General features: G+C 46.0%; 1 protein-coding gene across 2 annotated transcripts; it reads right to left on the bottom strand.

Annotated features, from left to right (window-relative positions):
- Positions 1-9,298: 9,298 nt before the first annotated feature.
- Positions 9,299-16,486, bottom strand: gpr63 (G protein-coupled receptor 63). 2 transcript variants are annotated; one of them, XR_011178888.1, is made up of 4 exons: positions 15,991-16,486; positions 11,689-13,046; positions 10,064-10,151; positions 9,299-10,030 (listed from the first exon to the last, which is right to left on the bottom strand). XR_011178888.1 is itself a non-coding variant. In XM_069161713.1 (3 exons), exon 2 carries the CDS (start codon positions 12,921-12,923, stop codon positions 11,691-11,693), a length of 1,233 nt encoding a protein of 410 aa, XP_069017814.1. In that variant the 5' UTR covers positions 12,924-13,046; positions 15,991-16,486; the 3' UTR covers positions 9,299-10,151; positions 11,689-11,690. The 2 variants fall into 2 exon arrangements, 1 of the variants encoding a protein (XP_069017814.1); XM_069161713.1 differs by having other exon boundaries at positions 9,299-10,151.
- Positions 16,487-17,266: the final 780 nt, after the last annotated feature.

Below are 17,266 nucleotides of genomic sequence, written 5' to 3'. Positions count from 1 at the left end.
CTATTCGATTTCACGTTTACGGCGGCAAATCACACGCGCGCGACGTGCGGGGCGTCTCGGGGTGTTTTACGCGACGACGATACAGCAAGAGAAGCAAAAAAAAAAAAACGGCCCGCGTTCAAACCGGTCCGGGATGTGAAAAACAAGCCGTATTAAAACGTGACGTTTTGGCAGCCAGAAGCAGAAACTGCCGGCCGATGAAGCGTAAACCTGCCGCTTCCCTCCGCTGCGTTTCTTCGCCGTGCGACGCGTGGAGGCAAGACGCCGGGAGGAAGGCCGGCCGCCACGACGTGCGCGCGTGAGGCGATCATACGCGCGTCACCATGGAAACAAGCATCTTCCGCGCAGGGACCAGATTCTTTTCTCTCTTCTGCTTTGCTTTCTGTTTTTTTTTTTTTTTTTTTTTTTTTTTTTTTTTTTTTCCGCTGCGGCCTCCGGGTTTGGCAACTGAGAGAAGTCAAATGAGGAATTTCATTCTAAAATAAGAGATAAAAAAAAAAAAAAAAAGAGCCACCTACTCTCAGTTTCTGATTCATACCTCAGAAAAAAAAGCTATTTTTTTTTATTAAACAGTTGATGCGGAGGGGGATAACGTACCATTATCCATAAAATCAGCAGGTTAAATATTAAAACACTCCTAAAAGAAGTAAACCAGTAGAATATATAAGTTTCTGTTGTTTGAAAAAGGTTTTTTTTTTTCTCAAGCTATTTTTCTTAGAGTCGTCAAATCCCATCAAAAGACCAATAAAAGCACACCAGCAAGTCACAGTGTTGTACAGGATGACATGTTGCTTCATGGTGAAAAATATTGTTTATTTAAAACAGTATGAAATCATGTTTTTCATAATACTATTATTTTCATTGGCTTAAATGTAACACTGATTTAAGCACACATCCTGCACACGTACGTGCATTAATGAAACATGGACACGACTGCAAATGATGAACTGTTGTTTAAAACATTATGCTTTTGTTTTTTAAATGTTGTTTTTTTTTTTGTGTGCAAAAAAACATGGTAGAATACAGTAAATGGAAGCACTGTAAAACACATTTGGCCCGAGTGGGAATCAGCCGTTGATGACAGCACTTAGTCCCACACACTCTCCCCATTAAATAACACTGGAGTGTGTAAGTGGCTCATACAGTCACTATAATCCATGTATTATTTATTATTAGTCAATATGTTGTTGTTTATGTAGAAACCCTCCTTTCCACATGATCAGAGGAACGACCAGCATCACGTACACGAGCGTTTCTAAACCCACGAGCAGTCTGACGTCTCCGTGACCTTTCAGTTCTGCCCCTGCAAGATTATTAGAATAATGCACGCCCGTCGCCAGGGGCAACGAGACGACGCCTCCGTCCTTCCTGCACTGACTTCGTATATAGCCCAAGGCATCTATGTTTTTTATAGAGGACATGAGCTCACGCAGAGGATTACCCAGAAATCCCAGCGCCTGCTCCTGTTGGGATTATTAAAACGCCTGCTTTGAGACTCTGCAGGTGTGAAAGCTAATCCGTTGTGTTTTTCTTTTCCGGCAGTTCTGCTTCCTGTTAAAGCGGTTAAAACGAAGCACGTTTCAAACGTCACGAATTCACTTTGATACTTTTCCAGGAGAAAGATGAGTAAGTCCTACCGAGGCCAAAGTAAAGAGAGCTTCCCGCGAAACAGATTTTAGGTGATTTTCTAAAACTCGACAAAGTTCCCGTAGAGCCACAAAAGTCTGTGTGACCGCAACTGTGGTGAAGTTTGACATCCCATAATATAAAACCCCTCTCTCCTAAAAGCCAAAACAGCAACGGAACCCGTAAGAATATGTGAACGAAACCGAAGTGAATGCTGAGAACGCAGGCGACGCATTTAGAGAGTAGAACGGTGGGAAGAGTGGCTGCGATTTTTTTTTTTTTTTTTACACAACTTGTGCAGTCTGAGTGACACAACGATGGCAGAGCGACACGCAGCGGGACGACCGAGCGCTCGTCTCCTTCCGTGAACTGCGCTCCCTCCTCCGTCACCGCGTCCCCCCCGAGACATCTGCAAGTTCCCGTTGCTTAGGAATAGTCTTCAGCGCGATGATAGAAGTGAGCTTCAAAGCCCTGGACGCGCTCATTACACGCTGCTGGCTGCATAATGAGTCCCAAGGAGGAAGCCGATGAGGAACGCCACCCTTCATGATCGCGATTGCGGAGCGAATTGGACCGAACTGTCGCCGGCGACTCCGCGGGTCGGTGCCGGGCCCGGCGATCCGCAAAAGGTCACCGCGGGTCACCGCGGGTCAGACCGGTCGGGCATCTGGTCGGGAACGCAGCCCGCTGACCTTTAGCGGACCGGCCGCGTTCTCCCCGCGACGCCGCGAGCTGCCAGCAGCCTCATTTGCTCGGCTTTCATGTCTCACATCCGCACAGATTAACTCCTCTTTGATGTGTCTTTTGGGCTGACATTAAAGGTGGGCAGCTTTGAAAGGCATCCTATCATAAATTAAATATTGACTTGCAAGCATGTCCACCGCATATGCAACATTTACATGAGAAGAGAAGGTAGCTGCCTGCAGGTGTCATAATGGACCTTTATATTTGGATATAAAATGCAGACACAGCAGGAAGGTTGAAAACAAGTTTACACATAAAAACGTTGAAATAAAGCCGTTGGTTTGGAAGCAGTGTTCAGTAGTCAGTATTCACTCCTTCATTGCTGCACTTTATTGTGGTGGAAATTAAATGTTAAACCCTATTGAACTTAATAACCCAACGGTGGATTTAAAAGTCATATTTTCTTTAAACAAAACAAAACATCAAAATTACACAATTTATCAACCAGAGACAATACAAATAACAAATTATTGATGGTCCACCAACTAATCAGGAATCACTCCTCTATCTGGAAAATAACCAAATCTAACCTGAACAATTTAATATTATTTCATTCAATAATATTTCGAGATAATATTTTTTCTAAATCCCTTTATACCCCGTCTCATTAAAAATTTCACCAAAAATAAACAAAAATTTACAGATCAAAATTCTGTTCTCTTCGTGTCCAGATAGAACGTAATTCAGTTACATAAGATGACACCGGTTTTAAGTAAATATCACAGCGAACACAGAACACTCATCTAATCAGGAGCTGGAACCATGTTGATTGGTGAGCAGAAGTAAACTATGCACACTTAAAGCTTCTGATGCGATTCATTTATTAACAACACTGATGAGAGCGATGTGCTTCAAACGTCACTGATGTTGGCGTTAATAAATAAAGTGATGTCATGGTGTTAATAAATATACTGATATTGGTGTTAATAAATAAAGTGATGTTGTGGTGTTAATAAATATACTGATGTTGGCGTTAATAAATAAACTGATGTTGGTGTTAATAAATAAATTGATGTTATGGTGTTAATAAATAAACTGATGTTGGCGTTAATAAATAAACTGATGTTGGTGTTAATAAATAAACTGATGTTGTGGTGTTAATAAATATACTGATGTTGGCGTTAATAAATAAAGTGATGTTGTGGTGTTAATAAATAAACTGATGTTGGCGTTGATAAATAAAGTGATGTTGTGGTGTTAATAAATAAACTGATGTTAGTGTTAATAAATAAACTGATGTTGGTGTTAATAAATAAATTGATGTTGTGGTGTTAATAAATATACTGATGTCTGCGTTAATAAATAAACTGATATTGGCGTTAATAAATAAACTGATGTTGGTGTTAATAAATGAACTGATGTTGGTGTTAATAAATAAACTGATGTTGGTGCTAATAAATGAACTGATGTTGGTGTTAATAAATAAACTGATGTTAGCGTTAATAAATAAACCGATGTTGTGATGTTAATAAATAAACTGATGTTGTGGTGTTAATAAATAAACTGATGTTAGCGTTAATAAATAAACCGATGTTGTGGTGTTAATAAATAAACTGATGTTGGTGTTAATAAATAAATTGATGTTGTGGTGTTAATAAATAAACTGATGTTAGCGTTAATAAATAAACCGATGTTGTGGTGTTAATAAATGAACTGATGTTGGTGTTAATAAATAAACTGATGTTAGCGTTAATAAATAAACCGATGTTGTGGTGTTAATAAATAAACTGATGTTGGTGTTAATAAATGAACTGATGTTGGTGTTAATAAATAAACTGATGTTGGTGTTAATAAATAAACTGATGTTGGTGTTAATAAATAAATTGATGTTGTGGTGTTAATAAATAAACTGATGTGGTGTTAATAAATAAACTGATGTTGTGGTGTTAACAAATAAACTGGTGTTGTTGTTAATAAATAAACTCATGTTGGTGTTAATAAATAAACTCATGTTGGTGTTAATAAATAAATTGATGTTGTGGTATTAATAAATAAACTGATGTTGGTGTTAATAAATAAATTGATGTTGTGGTGTTAATAAATAAACTGATGTTGTGGTGTTAATAAATAAACTGATGTTGGTGTTAATAAATAAACTGATGTTGGTGTTAATAAAAAAACTGATGTTGTGGTGTTAATAAATAAACTGATGTTGTGGTGTTAATAAATAAACTGATGTGGTGTTAATAAATAAACTGATGTTGTGGTGTTAACAAATAAACTGGTGTTGTTGTTAATAAATAAACTCATGTTGGTGTTAATAAATAAACTCATGTTGGCATTAATAAATAAACTACATCAGGGTGATGTGAATAATTTACTTTCCAGTCATGAATTAAACGACCTAAAGCTGCCGTGTGTCAACGGATTCAACCTTTCGTGTGCAACTGATGTCACTGATAACCAAACCAGATAAGTAAGTAAAACGGCTTTTGAATTCATACTTCTTTATGTCTAATTTAACACAAATTATTTTATTAACTGCAGTGCCTTTTTATAATTTGTATAAGAACTCTGGAATTTAGTCACAATAAAGACGCCTTAAAGGCAACCATCAAAAGCAATGTGAAAACACAAAGACCTACGTAACACAAGAAACAGGACAACTGATCAACTCAACTACCAACCAAGCTGAACTTTTCTCGCTGCTACTGGGAGAAACTAACCGACTCTGGTCCACAATCACTGGGACACTGATCAAATTTCTGTGTGGAGTTTGCATGTTCTCTCTCTGCCTGCGTGGGTTCTACTCGGTACTCCAGCTTCCTCCCACCATCCAAAAACATGCACCTAAGGTTAATTGGTGGTTCTACAAATGGCCCTTAGGTGTGAATGAGAGCGTGAACGGTCTTTGTTTCCGTCTGTCTCTATGTGTCCCTGTGATAGACTGGCGATCTGTCCAGGGTGTACCCTGCCTTCACCCAAAGTGAGCTGGGATAGCCCCCCCACCCCACCCCCCCACCCCGTGACCCTGTTCAGGATAAAGCGAGTATAGATAATGGATGGACAGATTCAAAAATAAAAAAAATAAAAATTCAAACAGCAACAAATATGCAACAAAGGTTTGTCCTCTATCAAATAATGATCTGGTACCTCACATATAATAATAGCTTCATCACTGTCTTTACAACTTCACTCTTTGCTTTGTCTCGACACAATGCAACAAGCATGGATGAAGCGCAGCTGGAAAAGCTTCTGTGAAAAAGTCCCTCGTGACTGATGGTTTAAGACAAAGCAAACATTGGCTATCAACGAACTAAAGGTGGCCAACCCTTTAGTTTGTACAGCAATGTACAATTAATGCTTCCAGCCTGTTTATCAGTCTCAGGCACTCATGGCGGCCAAACACACCGTCATATATCCAAAATCCCTCCATAGTGCAGCAGCAGTCACAAACGTGACTGGAGATTTGGAGATTAGTTGGAGTGTGATGAGTCTGGTGGTGAGCGCCAGTTATGAACTGCCCGAATTTGAATAAGGTTGTTTTTTTTTAAGATGTCAGCGGAAACACGTTATCACATCTGCCTCTTAGAGCTTTCTAACAAACGGGAGCAATGTGGTGTGTCGTTAATTAAAATGATCCTCTGAGTTGTTCAAATTCAACCGTGACGTGTTTGTTTTCAAAGAGCATCTGGAGTAGGTAGTTCCTCAAGTAGCTTTTGAGTAATTGTGAACAAGAAACGTGTTCGAGCGTCAAAAACAAAGCGGTGAAGAGTCAGCGAGGCCGAGTTGCCGGTGCAGCCCTGAACCGGAGATGGACCGAGCTCATTCACACGAACCAGGAAGGACACATGCCGTTGCTGAGTTTTTCAAAAGCATCTCTCAAGGTTTTGAGCACCAAATTTAGAATCCCATTCATCTCCTTTATAGAAGCAGATTCATGGCTAAACTGAGTGAGATTGTCTTTGAGCCAGAGATACTTTTACAGTTTGATTCTCCAGAAAAGTTGTTTTGCTGCACATTTTTTTAGAAAAGCTGGGTCCACTGTCTGATCTCAAAGCTCACCAAACTTGCAACGATCGGTTCAGATACCGATTCCAGTTAGAGAAACCCAGAAACACCTTCACCCCGGGGGGTGGGGGGTAAGACAATCATGCATAAACACACAGCAGGCACATGTCGCCCTCGCGGAGGCATTCGCCGGTGTAATGACAGGAAGTGCGAGTCCCCAGGTGGAAACGGGAGACGCTGGAGACTCGCTGGGAGGATGGTAATTAATGCGGAGCTCGGACGGAGGCACCGTGTAAACAACGGTGGCTCCCCGATGCGACGCCTCGCGCATGCAGCGTGTTTACATGCACAGAGTGCTCCATGTTGCTGTATCCCAAAGAAAGAATGAGTCACAAAGTGATCTGACGTGACGCCCGCATCCTCGTCTCCTAGGAGATAAATCCAGCGGCAACCAGTGTGTGTGTGTGTGTCCAGAAAAGCTGCAGCGCACAATATGTGAATGTTAAACGCTGCACGTGATGGGGGCGATTTGGTGGAAAGAAGCCATGATGAGAAATGAATGAAGTCTGCTTCGGTTTCAGGGTCCTGCTGAGACATGATGGGTCACTTGTTATTATGACTGGTAACATGCTGCTGTTTCAAATGCCCGTTCAGCCGATACACTGCTGCACACGAGAGCATCGTGCTGATGTTTCAGGTCGGATGCTCCTAAAGCTTTCAACAAAATGGTCGTTGAAGGCGGCTTATTTTTCACACTCCAAAGGAAAAAAAAAAAAAAAAAAATGTCAAAGCTCCTGGTTGCTCCTCATTCTGACCCTCGATGGGCTGTTTTGTGCGACTCCTTGTTTCACCACAATGAAGGTGGACAGTTTGACTTACTGAGCCGCGACAGACACATTAGCGGGAAATGACTGGAATTTTCACTGCAGAAGCTTTTGCCACGTATGTTAAAGCGTAAAGAGCGGCGTCAACCATCACAGACAGTTTGAACTGCAAAGAGATGCGCGGCATCAAATACAGGAAAAAGCAGACCGTGTTCTTCAGTCTAAATTCCTCCCGTCGGGCTGCTGACAATAACGTTCTTCTGCTCTCCGGTTTTAAAAGCGAACCATCGTTTCGATCGCCTCAAACTCAAGAGATTCGATTTGACAGACAAACGGATACATGTTTTTGGTAAATCTGCGTCTGTCTGAAGGTGCTGTGAGAAGCGCTCGGTCCGGTCCGTCACCCGCCATCGGGACCCGGAGGCAAGGCCAGCTGCGAGGCTGCTGCTGGCTCCGGTTTACGGTCGTCGACCTCGCCGCTCCATGCGCCGGTCGGCCCGCTGTTATCGATCCAACTGTGAATTCTGCAGCAAATCAAAGAGAGCTTGAACAAAATAACGTCAGGTCATCCGTCTCAAAGTTGAAGTTCAAGCCGACCTTTCAAGAGGGTAATGAGCCGAGAAAACCCACCAAAGGGACGACTGGAAAAGAAGAAATGGAGCGGGGGGGAAAAAAAAAAGAAAAAACTCGATTTAAATGTCACAAAACGATTGAAAGAGTTCAGTCGGAGAGCCGCGGACAATCGTGCAAAACGCCTGCGGGAAGTTCTTCCTGCTGGAGGCGGCGGGGCGACCTTCCGATGCCGGCGGACGGCTGATGACGTCACGGCTTCTGATCTTCTCGTTGAAGGAAGGAAAACGAAATGTCCCCGCGGGGTCGAACAAGGTTAGCGTCTTTATCAAATATCTGCCGACAACTCTTCCACATCTGCAATCCGACGGTTTCATTTTCCACCAAAACAGACGTTAGGTAACTTTCAGTCACCACGGTAACAACAACAACAACAACAACTTTGCTCACGTGTTTTCCCGGCTTCTGCCCGAGCGCCGCGTTTGGTTGTCAGATTGGTGAAAAAGGTTTCCTGCGTTTTTGTTTTTTTTATTTGCGTTTCAGTGCGTTGAGCTCTGAAGGCGAACGAGCTGCAGACATCAGAGGAAGCCGGTCCGTCACCTCGGCTCACCGTTAACCTGCTGCCGCCCATTGTCCTGGAAACTAGTGGAAACGCAGCCGGGACACCGAGGTCCCATCCGCTCGGGTTGTTTTTGAGACGCTCGTGGCCACATTTTCTGAGCGGTGGAAATTCAATTCAATTCATTTATATAGCGCCAAATCACAACTCAGGTTATTTCATGAATCTTAACACATTAAAGTCCTTACAGCAGAACTTTATAATATTATACAGAGAAACACAACAATTCAACAATTCCCACATAAGCTAGGAGGGAAAAACTCCTCTTTAAGGGAGAAAAACCTCCAACAGAGGGAAGAAAAACTCCCTTTAACAGGAAGAAATCTCCGACAGAACCAGACTCAGAGGTGGGCGGAGCATCTGTTAACAGAACCAGGCTCAGAGGTGGGCGGAGCATCTGCCTCGACCGGTTGGGGTGAGAGGAGAGCAGAGAGAGAAAAGGACAGCATAGAGATACAAGAGAAGAACTGTTGGTGAAATACGCGTCTCCTCAGCCGGCTGATCTCTGAACACGCGGGTCCACGTCTCGTTTGCGTTCCGACCCGATGTCCTTGTCACGTTACGGCACTGGAGACGCGCTGGACGGATGAACTAACCCGACACCAGCCATCAGGTCCTCGCGTGTCCGGCTGTGAATTTGGTTCACCAGCTCCAGCGTTAAGGACTTTTCTAAACGTTTAAATTCATTTCTTAAAAAGACGGGAGAATTCAAATGAAGCTCGGTGATTAAAGATGTCTGGATTTGTTGAATACGTGTTGCTTCAACTCCTTCTCGTGCATCCGTTCGTGCACTTGTCGACTTGTAGACGTCCGTGATGCAGAAGGTGAGCTCCGATCAGAAGATCCCAGACGGCTCGAAGCTCCAGATCCAAACTCGCGCCGACGAAAGCTGGAAAAAAAAACAAAAAAACTCCACGACCGACTGAACCAGCAAACTAAAAAAAAAAAACCCCACTTCACACCGTTTACCAAGGTAAGAAATGTTTATTTCTTTATTACATTCAACAGTACAGTACACTGAAATTGCACATTTTCACCAGATGTAGCAGCATTCGGACTGGAAATGGACTAATCATTAGGCACAATCAAAACATTTAAATACAAATACATATTTTCAAAAGGCCGCTTCTCGACCGCGACCGCTTAAAGCTGTTCATGTACATGCCCCGTGAAACGGGTCGTATGAAGCGAGACGCTGTCCTCGGCTCCAGTGGCGAGAGAAGAGGTGAGCTCGATCCCGGCGGTCTCAGTACGACAATAAGGAAACGACAACAAAAAAAAAAAAAAAAGGACCTGTCGATACTCTCGCGCTCATATTTTACCTTTCAGTGCATTTCAGGAGTGATAAAAGTGTTTTCATTGATGGTTTCCTTCGGACAGGTTTCTCAGCGACAACGACCCGGTTCATCCAGGGAGGAAACGCGTTCCGGTCTCGTCGGGCCGGCCGGGTCTTCATTTTGGATGGTTTCAAATGTTATTGGTTTCGAATTTCTGTCACGTTTTAGAGAAATGTTGGGAGTAAATCTGGTTTGTCTTCTTGAGAGCTTTGGTAAAAAAAAAAAAAAAAAAAAAAATAGGATGGGTCTGGTATTCGTCCCGAGACGGGACTTGAATCTGCACGAGTATCAAACATCGCTAAACAAAAACCCAGTGTGACTAACTGAAGCTGCTGCAGGTGGAGATGAGCGGTCTCCACCTCCTCAGCCGGGTGGAGATGAGCGGTCTCCACCTCTTCTGTAAAATGTACACGTGCTCGTCTCCCGAGTACCGCATCACGGGTTCGGTGCGTCTCCACGGTCCGAGGGTCTTCACGGGCTCTAAAAAAAAAAAAAAGGTAACTGGACTTCCAGTGTGGTCGACAAGATCAGCTCAAGTTTCATTAGCGAAGCCAAAACATCTGGAGAACCACCTGACTGCTCACACCCCCCCCACCTCCCTGACCTGTGTTCGGATGTCCACGTTTCTGCTGGCTTGGTTTTAGGTTGGTTCTTCGTCAAGCGGGCGTCCGTCGTTGTGATTGACAGCCGCTCTGAATAAAGCCGACGGTTCCTTTCCTCTTAATTAATGCTAACGTTACAGCTAACAGCACAACCACCGTATCGGGAAATAATGGGCTCGATGGACCGGTCGCTACTTATCAGCAAGTTTTTTTTTTTTTTGCCAGATGTTGGCTTTCGTACAATGGAGGGAACCTCTCACCACATTTATACACAGTCTACGGGCCGGACCAATCACAAGCCACGACAGGAAATTCAATATTAACTTGCTCGAAATGCAACTCCTGAATGTTTCAGAATCTGTTACGATCCTTTTTCAAAATGGGAAGTTCCATCTTTTTTTTTTTTTTTTTTGAAATGCCGGAGCGCAACAACGAATGAATACGGCAGCTTTCACCAGGTCACCGTCGGCGGTAAAATTCATCTTTTACCAAAATGCAATGAAACTTAAGACCGTCACATCTGGAGCAACTGGACAACATATCTACCGAGATAGAAGAGACAATCCTTCCGGGGTCGTAGCCGGTACCGGTCCACGGTGCCTTCCGACTTCTGACCGTCTAACGCGGTGACCTTCCTACCGAAGGACGGGAAGTACCGCGAGCTTGAAAAACCTCGTTTACTTATTGTTTGGCCAAACTGAATACGGAGATCTCCCGCTTGTTGGTCAAATAATAATATTGTGACCTCGCGTACTCCTGAACCGATACGGGCATCGTCCGTCTCTCCGTGTACAACCGCGTGTCGTGTTTCACGTTGAAGTCGCGCGCCGGACCTGAAGGTCTGTTTACTGAAGGACGAAGTGGTAGACGGTCAAACAGCTGAATCCTGAGTTTAGACTGTTTTATCATAAAGAGAGTTCCTGATTTGACGTTGAGATCTCGTAGTATGTTCAGGCCAAGTTGTTTTGAGCAACGTTATTGAAACGGCAGGTCAAATGTAACGAGTCTGTTTGTTGTATTCAATCAAAAACGGGGTTTGGTAGAAAATGGTGATCGTCGTCCTGCTTCAAGTCCTCAAGCGCGCGTCTGCAAAAATGTTCTGAACATCTCCCGGCCCCGTTCCTGGGATGTAAAATCCCAGGTTACTGCGGTGTTTCCTCGTCGGACTGGCCTTAAAACTCTGGACCCTTTCAGAACCGGACCCTCAGCCCGGTCCCAGTAACAGTACCCCGCACCTTTCAGCCTCCCCCCCCCGCCCCCCGCCTTTTAATGCAGCGCTACCGTCAGCCTGAACGCCTTCTACGAGACGTTTACCCCCCTCCCCCCCTCCCACACGCACACCCACCACCCCCAAACGAGCCACCGGCCCGGTGACGTGCCGTTGGGGGGTGGGTTCTGGAACGGTGCCAGCTTGCCTTCAGACAACAGAGCGGTGCTCCCCGCAGACGTACACGGCGCTCGGCTGGATGCGCCTCTTGGTGTTGCCCGGCAGCTGAGGAAGAAACTTGAAGTACTTGGGCATCAGGTCGAGGCAGGCGTCGCGGAACTTCTTGATCCGCCAGTAGTAGATGAGCGGGTTGAGGGCCGACTTGAGGTAGCACAGCCACAGGACCCACGTGCTGATCTGGAAAAAGCTGTCTTTGCGGTCGAAGCCGTCGCTGAACGTCGCCACCAGGCTGTAGGCGGCGAAGGGCGCCCAGCACACCGTGAACACCGAGAAGAGGATGAGGATGGTGGTGAAGGCACGGGTCTTGAAGCTCATGTCTATGTTCATCTGGAAGGGCCTCTGCAGGCTCAGCAGGCCCAGTTTGCTGGCCTGGCTCAGGCAGATGCTGTCCGGGTGGCTGTGGATGCGCACGGCGTTGTGGCGGATGGTGTTCAGGATCCCCATGAACGTGTACAGCATGACCGCGAACGGCACGAAGAAGAAGGCCAGCATGAGTATCAGCACGTAGGCGTGGTAGCCGGGCGCGACGCTGTGGCCGAAGACGCACTGGGGGGCCCGGGGGGGCAGGTGGAGGGGCGGGGCGCCGAGGGCCAGGGGGAAGGAGAGGACGAAGGAGAGGCCCCAGGTGACCACGATCAGCAGCTTGGCTCGCTGCGGACTCAGCTTGTCCTGCTTCTGGACGATAATGAGGAAACGATCGACGCTTATTATAAGCAGTATGGCCACGCCTTCCATCACGAAGAACCAAAAGAGCATGGCGGAAACGCGGCAGAAAAGGTCCCCGAAAATCCAGTCGGTGGTCACCACGGTAACCAGCGCGAAGGGCATGTTCAGGACGGCCAGCATCATGTCGGCGAACGCCAGGCTCGCCAGCAGGATGTTGATGGCCGAGCGCATGGCGGACCGCTGGTACACCATCAGACACACCACCACGTTGCCCGACAGCGCCACCAGCAGGATGGCCGCCATGACCACGCAGAAGAAGACCTGCAGGGGGAGGCCGACGCCCTGCAGGATCTCCGGGGTCTCCGCCGTCGGGGTGACCGGCCCGGGTGGGGACCGGGAGCCCAGGGAAACATTCGCCATGGAGACGTCCTCCGCCCGCGGCCCCTCGGAGAGGTTCAGCGGCCCCGTAACGAGGCAGCAGAGACTGGCGTTAACGTCCCCGGCCTCCGGGAGGGGAACCGTAGCGGAGCGAACCATCCTCCTCCGGGGTGAACGGGCATCGTCGAGGGACAGCTCACACTAAACATACCGCCGGGGGAGGGGGGAGGGAGACCGCGTCGCCTCAACGCAACATGGCGCCATCTTCAAGGATGTTGGACCCTAAGACGTCAAACACAAAACACACGTCATCAAACAGGGCCGAGGGAAAGCAGCTTTTACCCGCAGGTCGCGTCGTCACGGCGCTCGGAGTTGTGACCACGGAGCCGGCGATCCCCTCGGTTACTTACGTCATCGCGATCTCACACCGAGAGCATCGACACAAACAACTTTTAAAGCTAAAAAAAAATTTAAAAAAAAAATGGTTTACAATCGTTTCTGCGATGGGAGTGATTTTCAAACAACGAGGGGTTCGTTTTGTGCCGTCGAGGCCGAAAGGATCGGTTTCAACCATTTTGGGAAAAACAGAATCACGTCAGCTTGAAAACACAACCGGTTGTAAATCAGATGAGGAGAAACGAGAGCGACATTTAGGACGGGAGGCGAAGAACTGGAGCTGCTCCTTGGCAAACGACAGCCGGGCGCGTTGACGGCGCGGGGCTCCCCGGAGTCTCGTCGCCACGGCTACGTTCCCGTGTTTGGTTCCCGTAGAGACGAAAACCAAAGACCTGTCCCCGCTGACCGCGCCTGGAAAAAAAAACCACCGCGGGGGGCCCGCCGGCGGATGAACGCGCAGCTTAAAAAAACCAAATTGTTTCCCCGGTCACGCTAAGCTAAGCGCTTCCTGCCTCCGGCTGCGCACTCGACGCAAAGGCAGCGGCGAATCTTCTCACAACGTCTCGGACAGGAAGAGCATCGAGCCTCGTTCCAAAAACGTTGACTTCACAAGATACATGACAGCAGAACAAGAAATGTGAAAAAAAAAAAAAAAAAAATCTCTTTTGTTTGCCTGAAACGTGATAAGACATCCTGCTAAAGTGCTTTTTTTTTTTTTTTTTTTTTTTAAATCGACAGCCGGCGAACGCAGCAATAAAAAAAAAAAAAAAAGCCTTATCGGCAGTATAAACATTGGAGGCTGTTATTTCGGGCCGCCTGATGTCGTTGCTTTGGCTCCGCAGCAAACGGTTCAGAGGGAACTCCGTTTGAATGCCGTTTACATTTCATTAGACTTTCCCCCCCGGTGGGGGTCAAAACACAGAAACAAAGCAACGAAGCGAGAAGAGCTGAAGCTGCGGGCGAGACGACGAGTCTGTCGGCCCAAAGAGCAAACAACGGGCCGGTTTAATGGGAGGCTCGCTTCCCCCTCCAGACTGCACGTCACAGTACTGAACATCCTGTCCACCCCCCCCCCCCCCCACCACCACCTCCCTCCTCCTTCAGGGGCCGCAGTGACCTGAAATGCTAAAATAGCCACTTCAGCCTCGACGCAATCAAGTAAAGCTGCTGCACAGAAACGACTGTCGGGTACTTGGCGTCCCCGACAAAAAAAAAAAAAAAAAAATTGGCGGAAATGACGGGATAACAAAGCGGCGGCAGGATTACAGGACAGAGAACCGCGGGGGGAAAACGACGAGAGCTTTTTTTTTTTTTTAAAACGCATCGTGGAAAACTCGAACGCACGAGGTGGAGAGTCTCCGAGGGAGTCGGTGCAGACGGGAGAGACGCTGGTTTACTTCCCCGTTCACTTCCGTTTCCCCGTAAACATCGGATCTGATGGGAGGAACAGACGCAATGAGGATCTGGACAGAAATGCATTTTAAAATGAACTCCACCGACTTGTAAATTGAACTGCAGAGTAAATAAATGATTAAATATGTGATCAGTAGTTGTGTGTTTGAATCGAAAGTCTGACATGAGATGATACTTTGGTACCACATCATGATAACGCTGTGTCGGGGGGGAGGGATGAAACGAAGTTGGTTTTGCATTTGACAGGCGGGACTTTTACATTTCGTACAGGGAAATTCAACACGGTCGTTTCGTCTCGTTTGGCAACATTTGAACGCATCGACCTGCAACAGCTTTAATCATTTTACCCAGAAATCAACGTGTGTTTGTTCCCTCTGTTTAACGCCGCTTCCAGATGCCTTATTTTGAAAATCCCTCAGGTCACTGGCCCCGCCCCTTCCTCTACGTAGCCAAGATGGCGACTGTTTAGCGTGGAAAGTGTTCAGTTTCACACTTGACTTTTTTTTTGGACCGTTTTTGAATGCATCATGTTTTTAATTCTTAAAGGCGTGAACGCTTTAATGCGCGAGTTGGATACGCAGCTCATTTCTATCAATTATCAATTAATAATGTTTAAAATTTGAAAATTAGATTCTGTATTTTTGGTTTCACAAATTCAGACAGAAAACTCAAATGTCCGGTTTGCAGCTGATCAACTGAACGCCTCTTTCTGTTGTTTATCGTGTGAATTTCTTATCTTGAACTTTTCTCTCTAAATCGAATAAATACAACGTGATTACGTCCACTTGTAAACCGTGCGTATTCTTAACAGATGAAATCAACCTAACAGAAATAGCGACGCTGTTTTCAATTAGCAGAACTCGCACCACGTGAAAGCAGATTTTCAGAGTAAAAGCCTTAATGGCCTCTGAGGTTTGTAACCACAGTTTGTGCTTGAAATGCAATCAATTCATTGTTTTAATTGAAAAGTGTTGACGTCAGGCCCGGTTTACATTCAGGTTTTGTTTTTTCTCAGTGCGTCGAAGACATTAAAAACATGGAAATCATTTGAAATGTTCTGATTACTAAATGTCCTCAACAACCTATCAGGTGGCTGGAAGTTAGAAACACGGCGGTGGTCTCACTGGTGACGGATCGGAGATCAATCCCGACAGCTGCCTGATAAATGACACCCTCCCCCTCCCTCGACTCTCGGAGCCCCGCAGGCCGAACCAGCAGCTCGCACCACGAGCGCTTATTTTGAAAGGACTCGGTCCGCGGCGGCGGTTCCGCTGCTCGACCACCAAAATGGTTGAGACGCTGGAGAGTTTCACATCTTACCGTCTCGATTTATAAAAACCCGTGTGGTTGGATATTCTCTCTGTATTTAATGCTGGTAGGTGTTGTTGTTTTTTGTTGTTGTTGTTTTTTTTTTTACCTGCTTCTCGCTCCCATGTTGGAGCTCCGGAGCGGCTCGACCGTTGGGAGCTCAGTCCTCCAAATGGAGCATCTCACCGCTCGCCCCCCTTCTCCCCCCCCCCAAAAAAAAAAAACCCCGGCTCCTCCTCGTCGGTGTAGACAGAAACACCGAAAAAAATAAATAAATAAACCTTTTGTTCTTTAGAAACAACAACAACCTATGACTCGCTGCGTGTATTTCAGCAGCGCTGCGACAGCCTCCTCCTACACGTCTGAAGTGAAATCCGCATTTGGGTCCAGCGGCTTTGTTTCCTCGCGCAGCTGCGCTCCTCCACGTTTCTGACGGACACCGTGAAGGGAAGACGGAGCTCTCGCGCTGCCTTCTTCGTTATTTTCCATCATCCAGATGTGAGAAGCGCGAGCGGCCCATCCTCCACTGAAATGTACCGGGATCACTGCGCACCGCTGGCCACTGTACGGAGCCCCAAATCTTCATCTGTTACAAACTCACTCTTACTGGCGCCGCCGCGAGGCAAGACACCGACACCAGTACCGGCCACTTCCGGCGTGGAGTTTCAAAATAATAGCCCTATCTATCTAACTATTATCTATCTATCTATCTATCTATCTATCTATCTATCTATCTATCTATCTATCTATCTATGTATATATGTATATATATATATATATATATATATATATATATATCTAAATCAGATAGATTTATGTGTGCAGCAAGATGTTGGAGATGTTCTACCATCTATTGTGGCCAGTGCATTGTACTTCGCTGTGGTCTGCTGGGGGCAGCATTGGAGCTGGAGACACCAACAGACTTAACAAACTGGTTAAGAAGGCCGGCTCCATCATCGGCTACAAACTGGACAGTCTGGAAAAGGTGGTGGAGAGGAGGACGCTGAGGAAACTATTATCCATATTGGATAATCCTGACCACCCTCTCCACCACCTGCTGCAGGGACAGAGGAGGACGTTCTCCAATAGACTCCTCCAGCTCCGCTGTCACAAGGACAGATACAGGAGATCATTCCAGATCCAGGAGATCATTCCTGCCCACTGCAATAAGACTGTACAATAACTCACCTCTGGCAAAATCCATCACAGTACAATAACACTGTTGACTGTGTTTCTTGGTTTGTTTGTATATAATGTATGGATATATAGATATATAATGTACTGTATATACTGTGCATTTTATATTTTTTTGCTGCTATTTACTGCTATTTTATTACTTTTCTATTATTCTATTCTATTCTATTATTTTATTCTATTATTTCTAT

This window comes from Embiotoca jacksoni, unplaced genomic scaffold, assembly GCF_022577435.1.
Source record: "Embiotoca jacksoni isolate LCO1_2020_lvr unplaced genomic scaffold, fEmbJac1.0.p SCAF_29, whole genome shotgun sequence".
NCBI lineage: Eukaryota > Metazoa > Chordata > Actinopteri > Embiotocidae > Embiotoca > Embiotoca jacksoni.
The sequence above is the reverse complement of the archived record's forward strand: the minus strand, read 5'-3'. Positions and strand labels throughout refer to the sequence as shown.

Bases quoted from the DNA above. Each gene is read 5' to 3' on its own strand.
- gpr63 (XM_069161713.1), bottom strand. From the start codon at position 12,923: ATGGTTCGCTCCGCTACGGTTCCCCTCCCGGAGGCCGGGGACGTTAAC.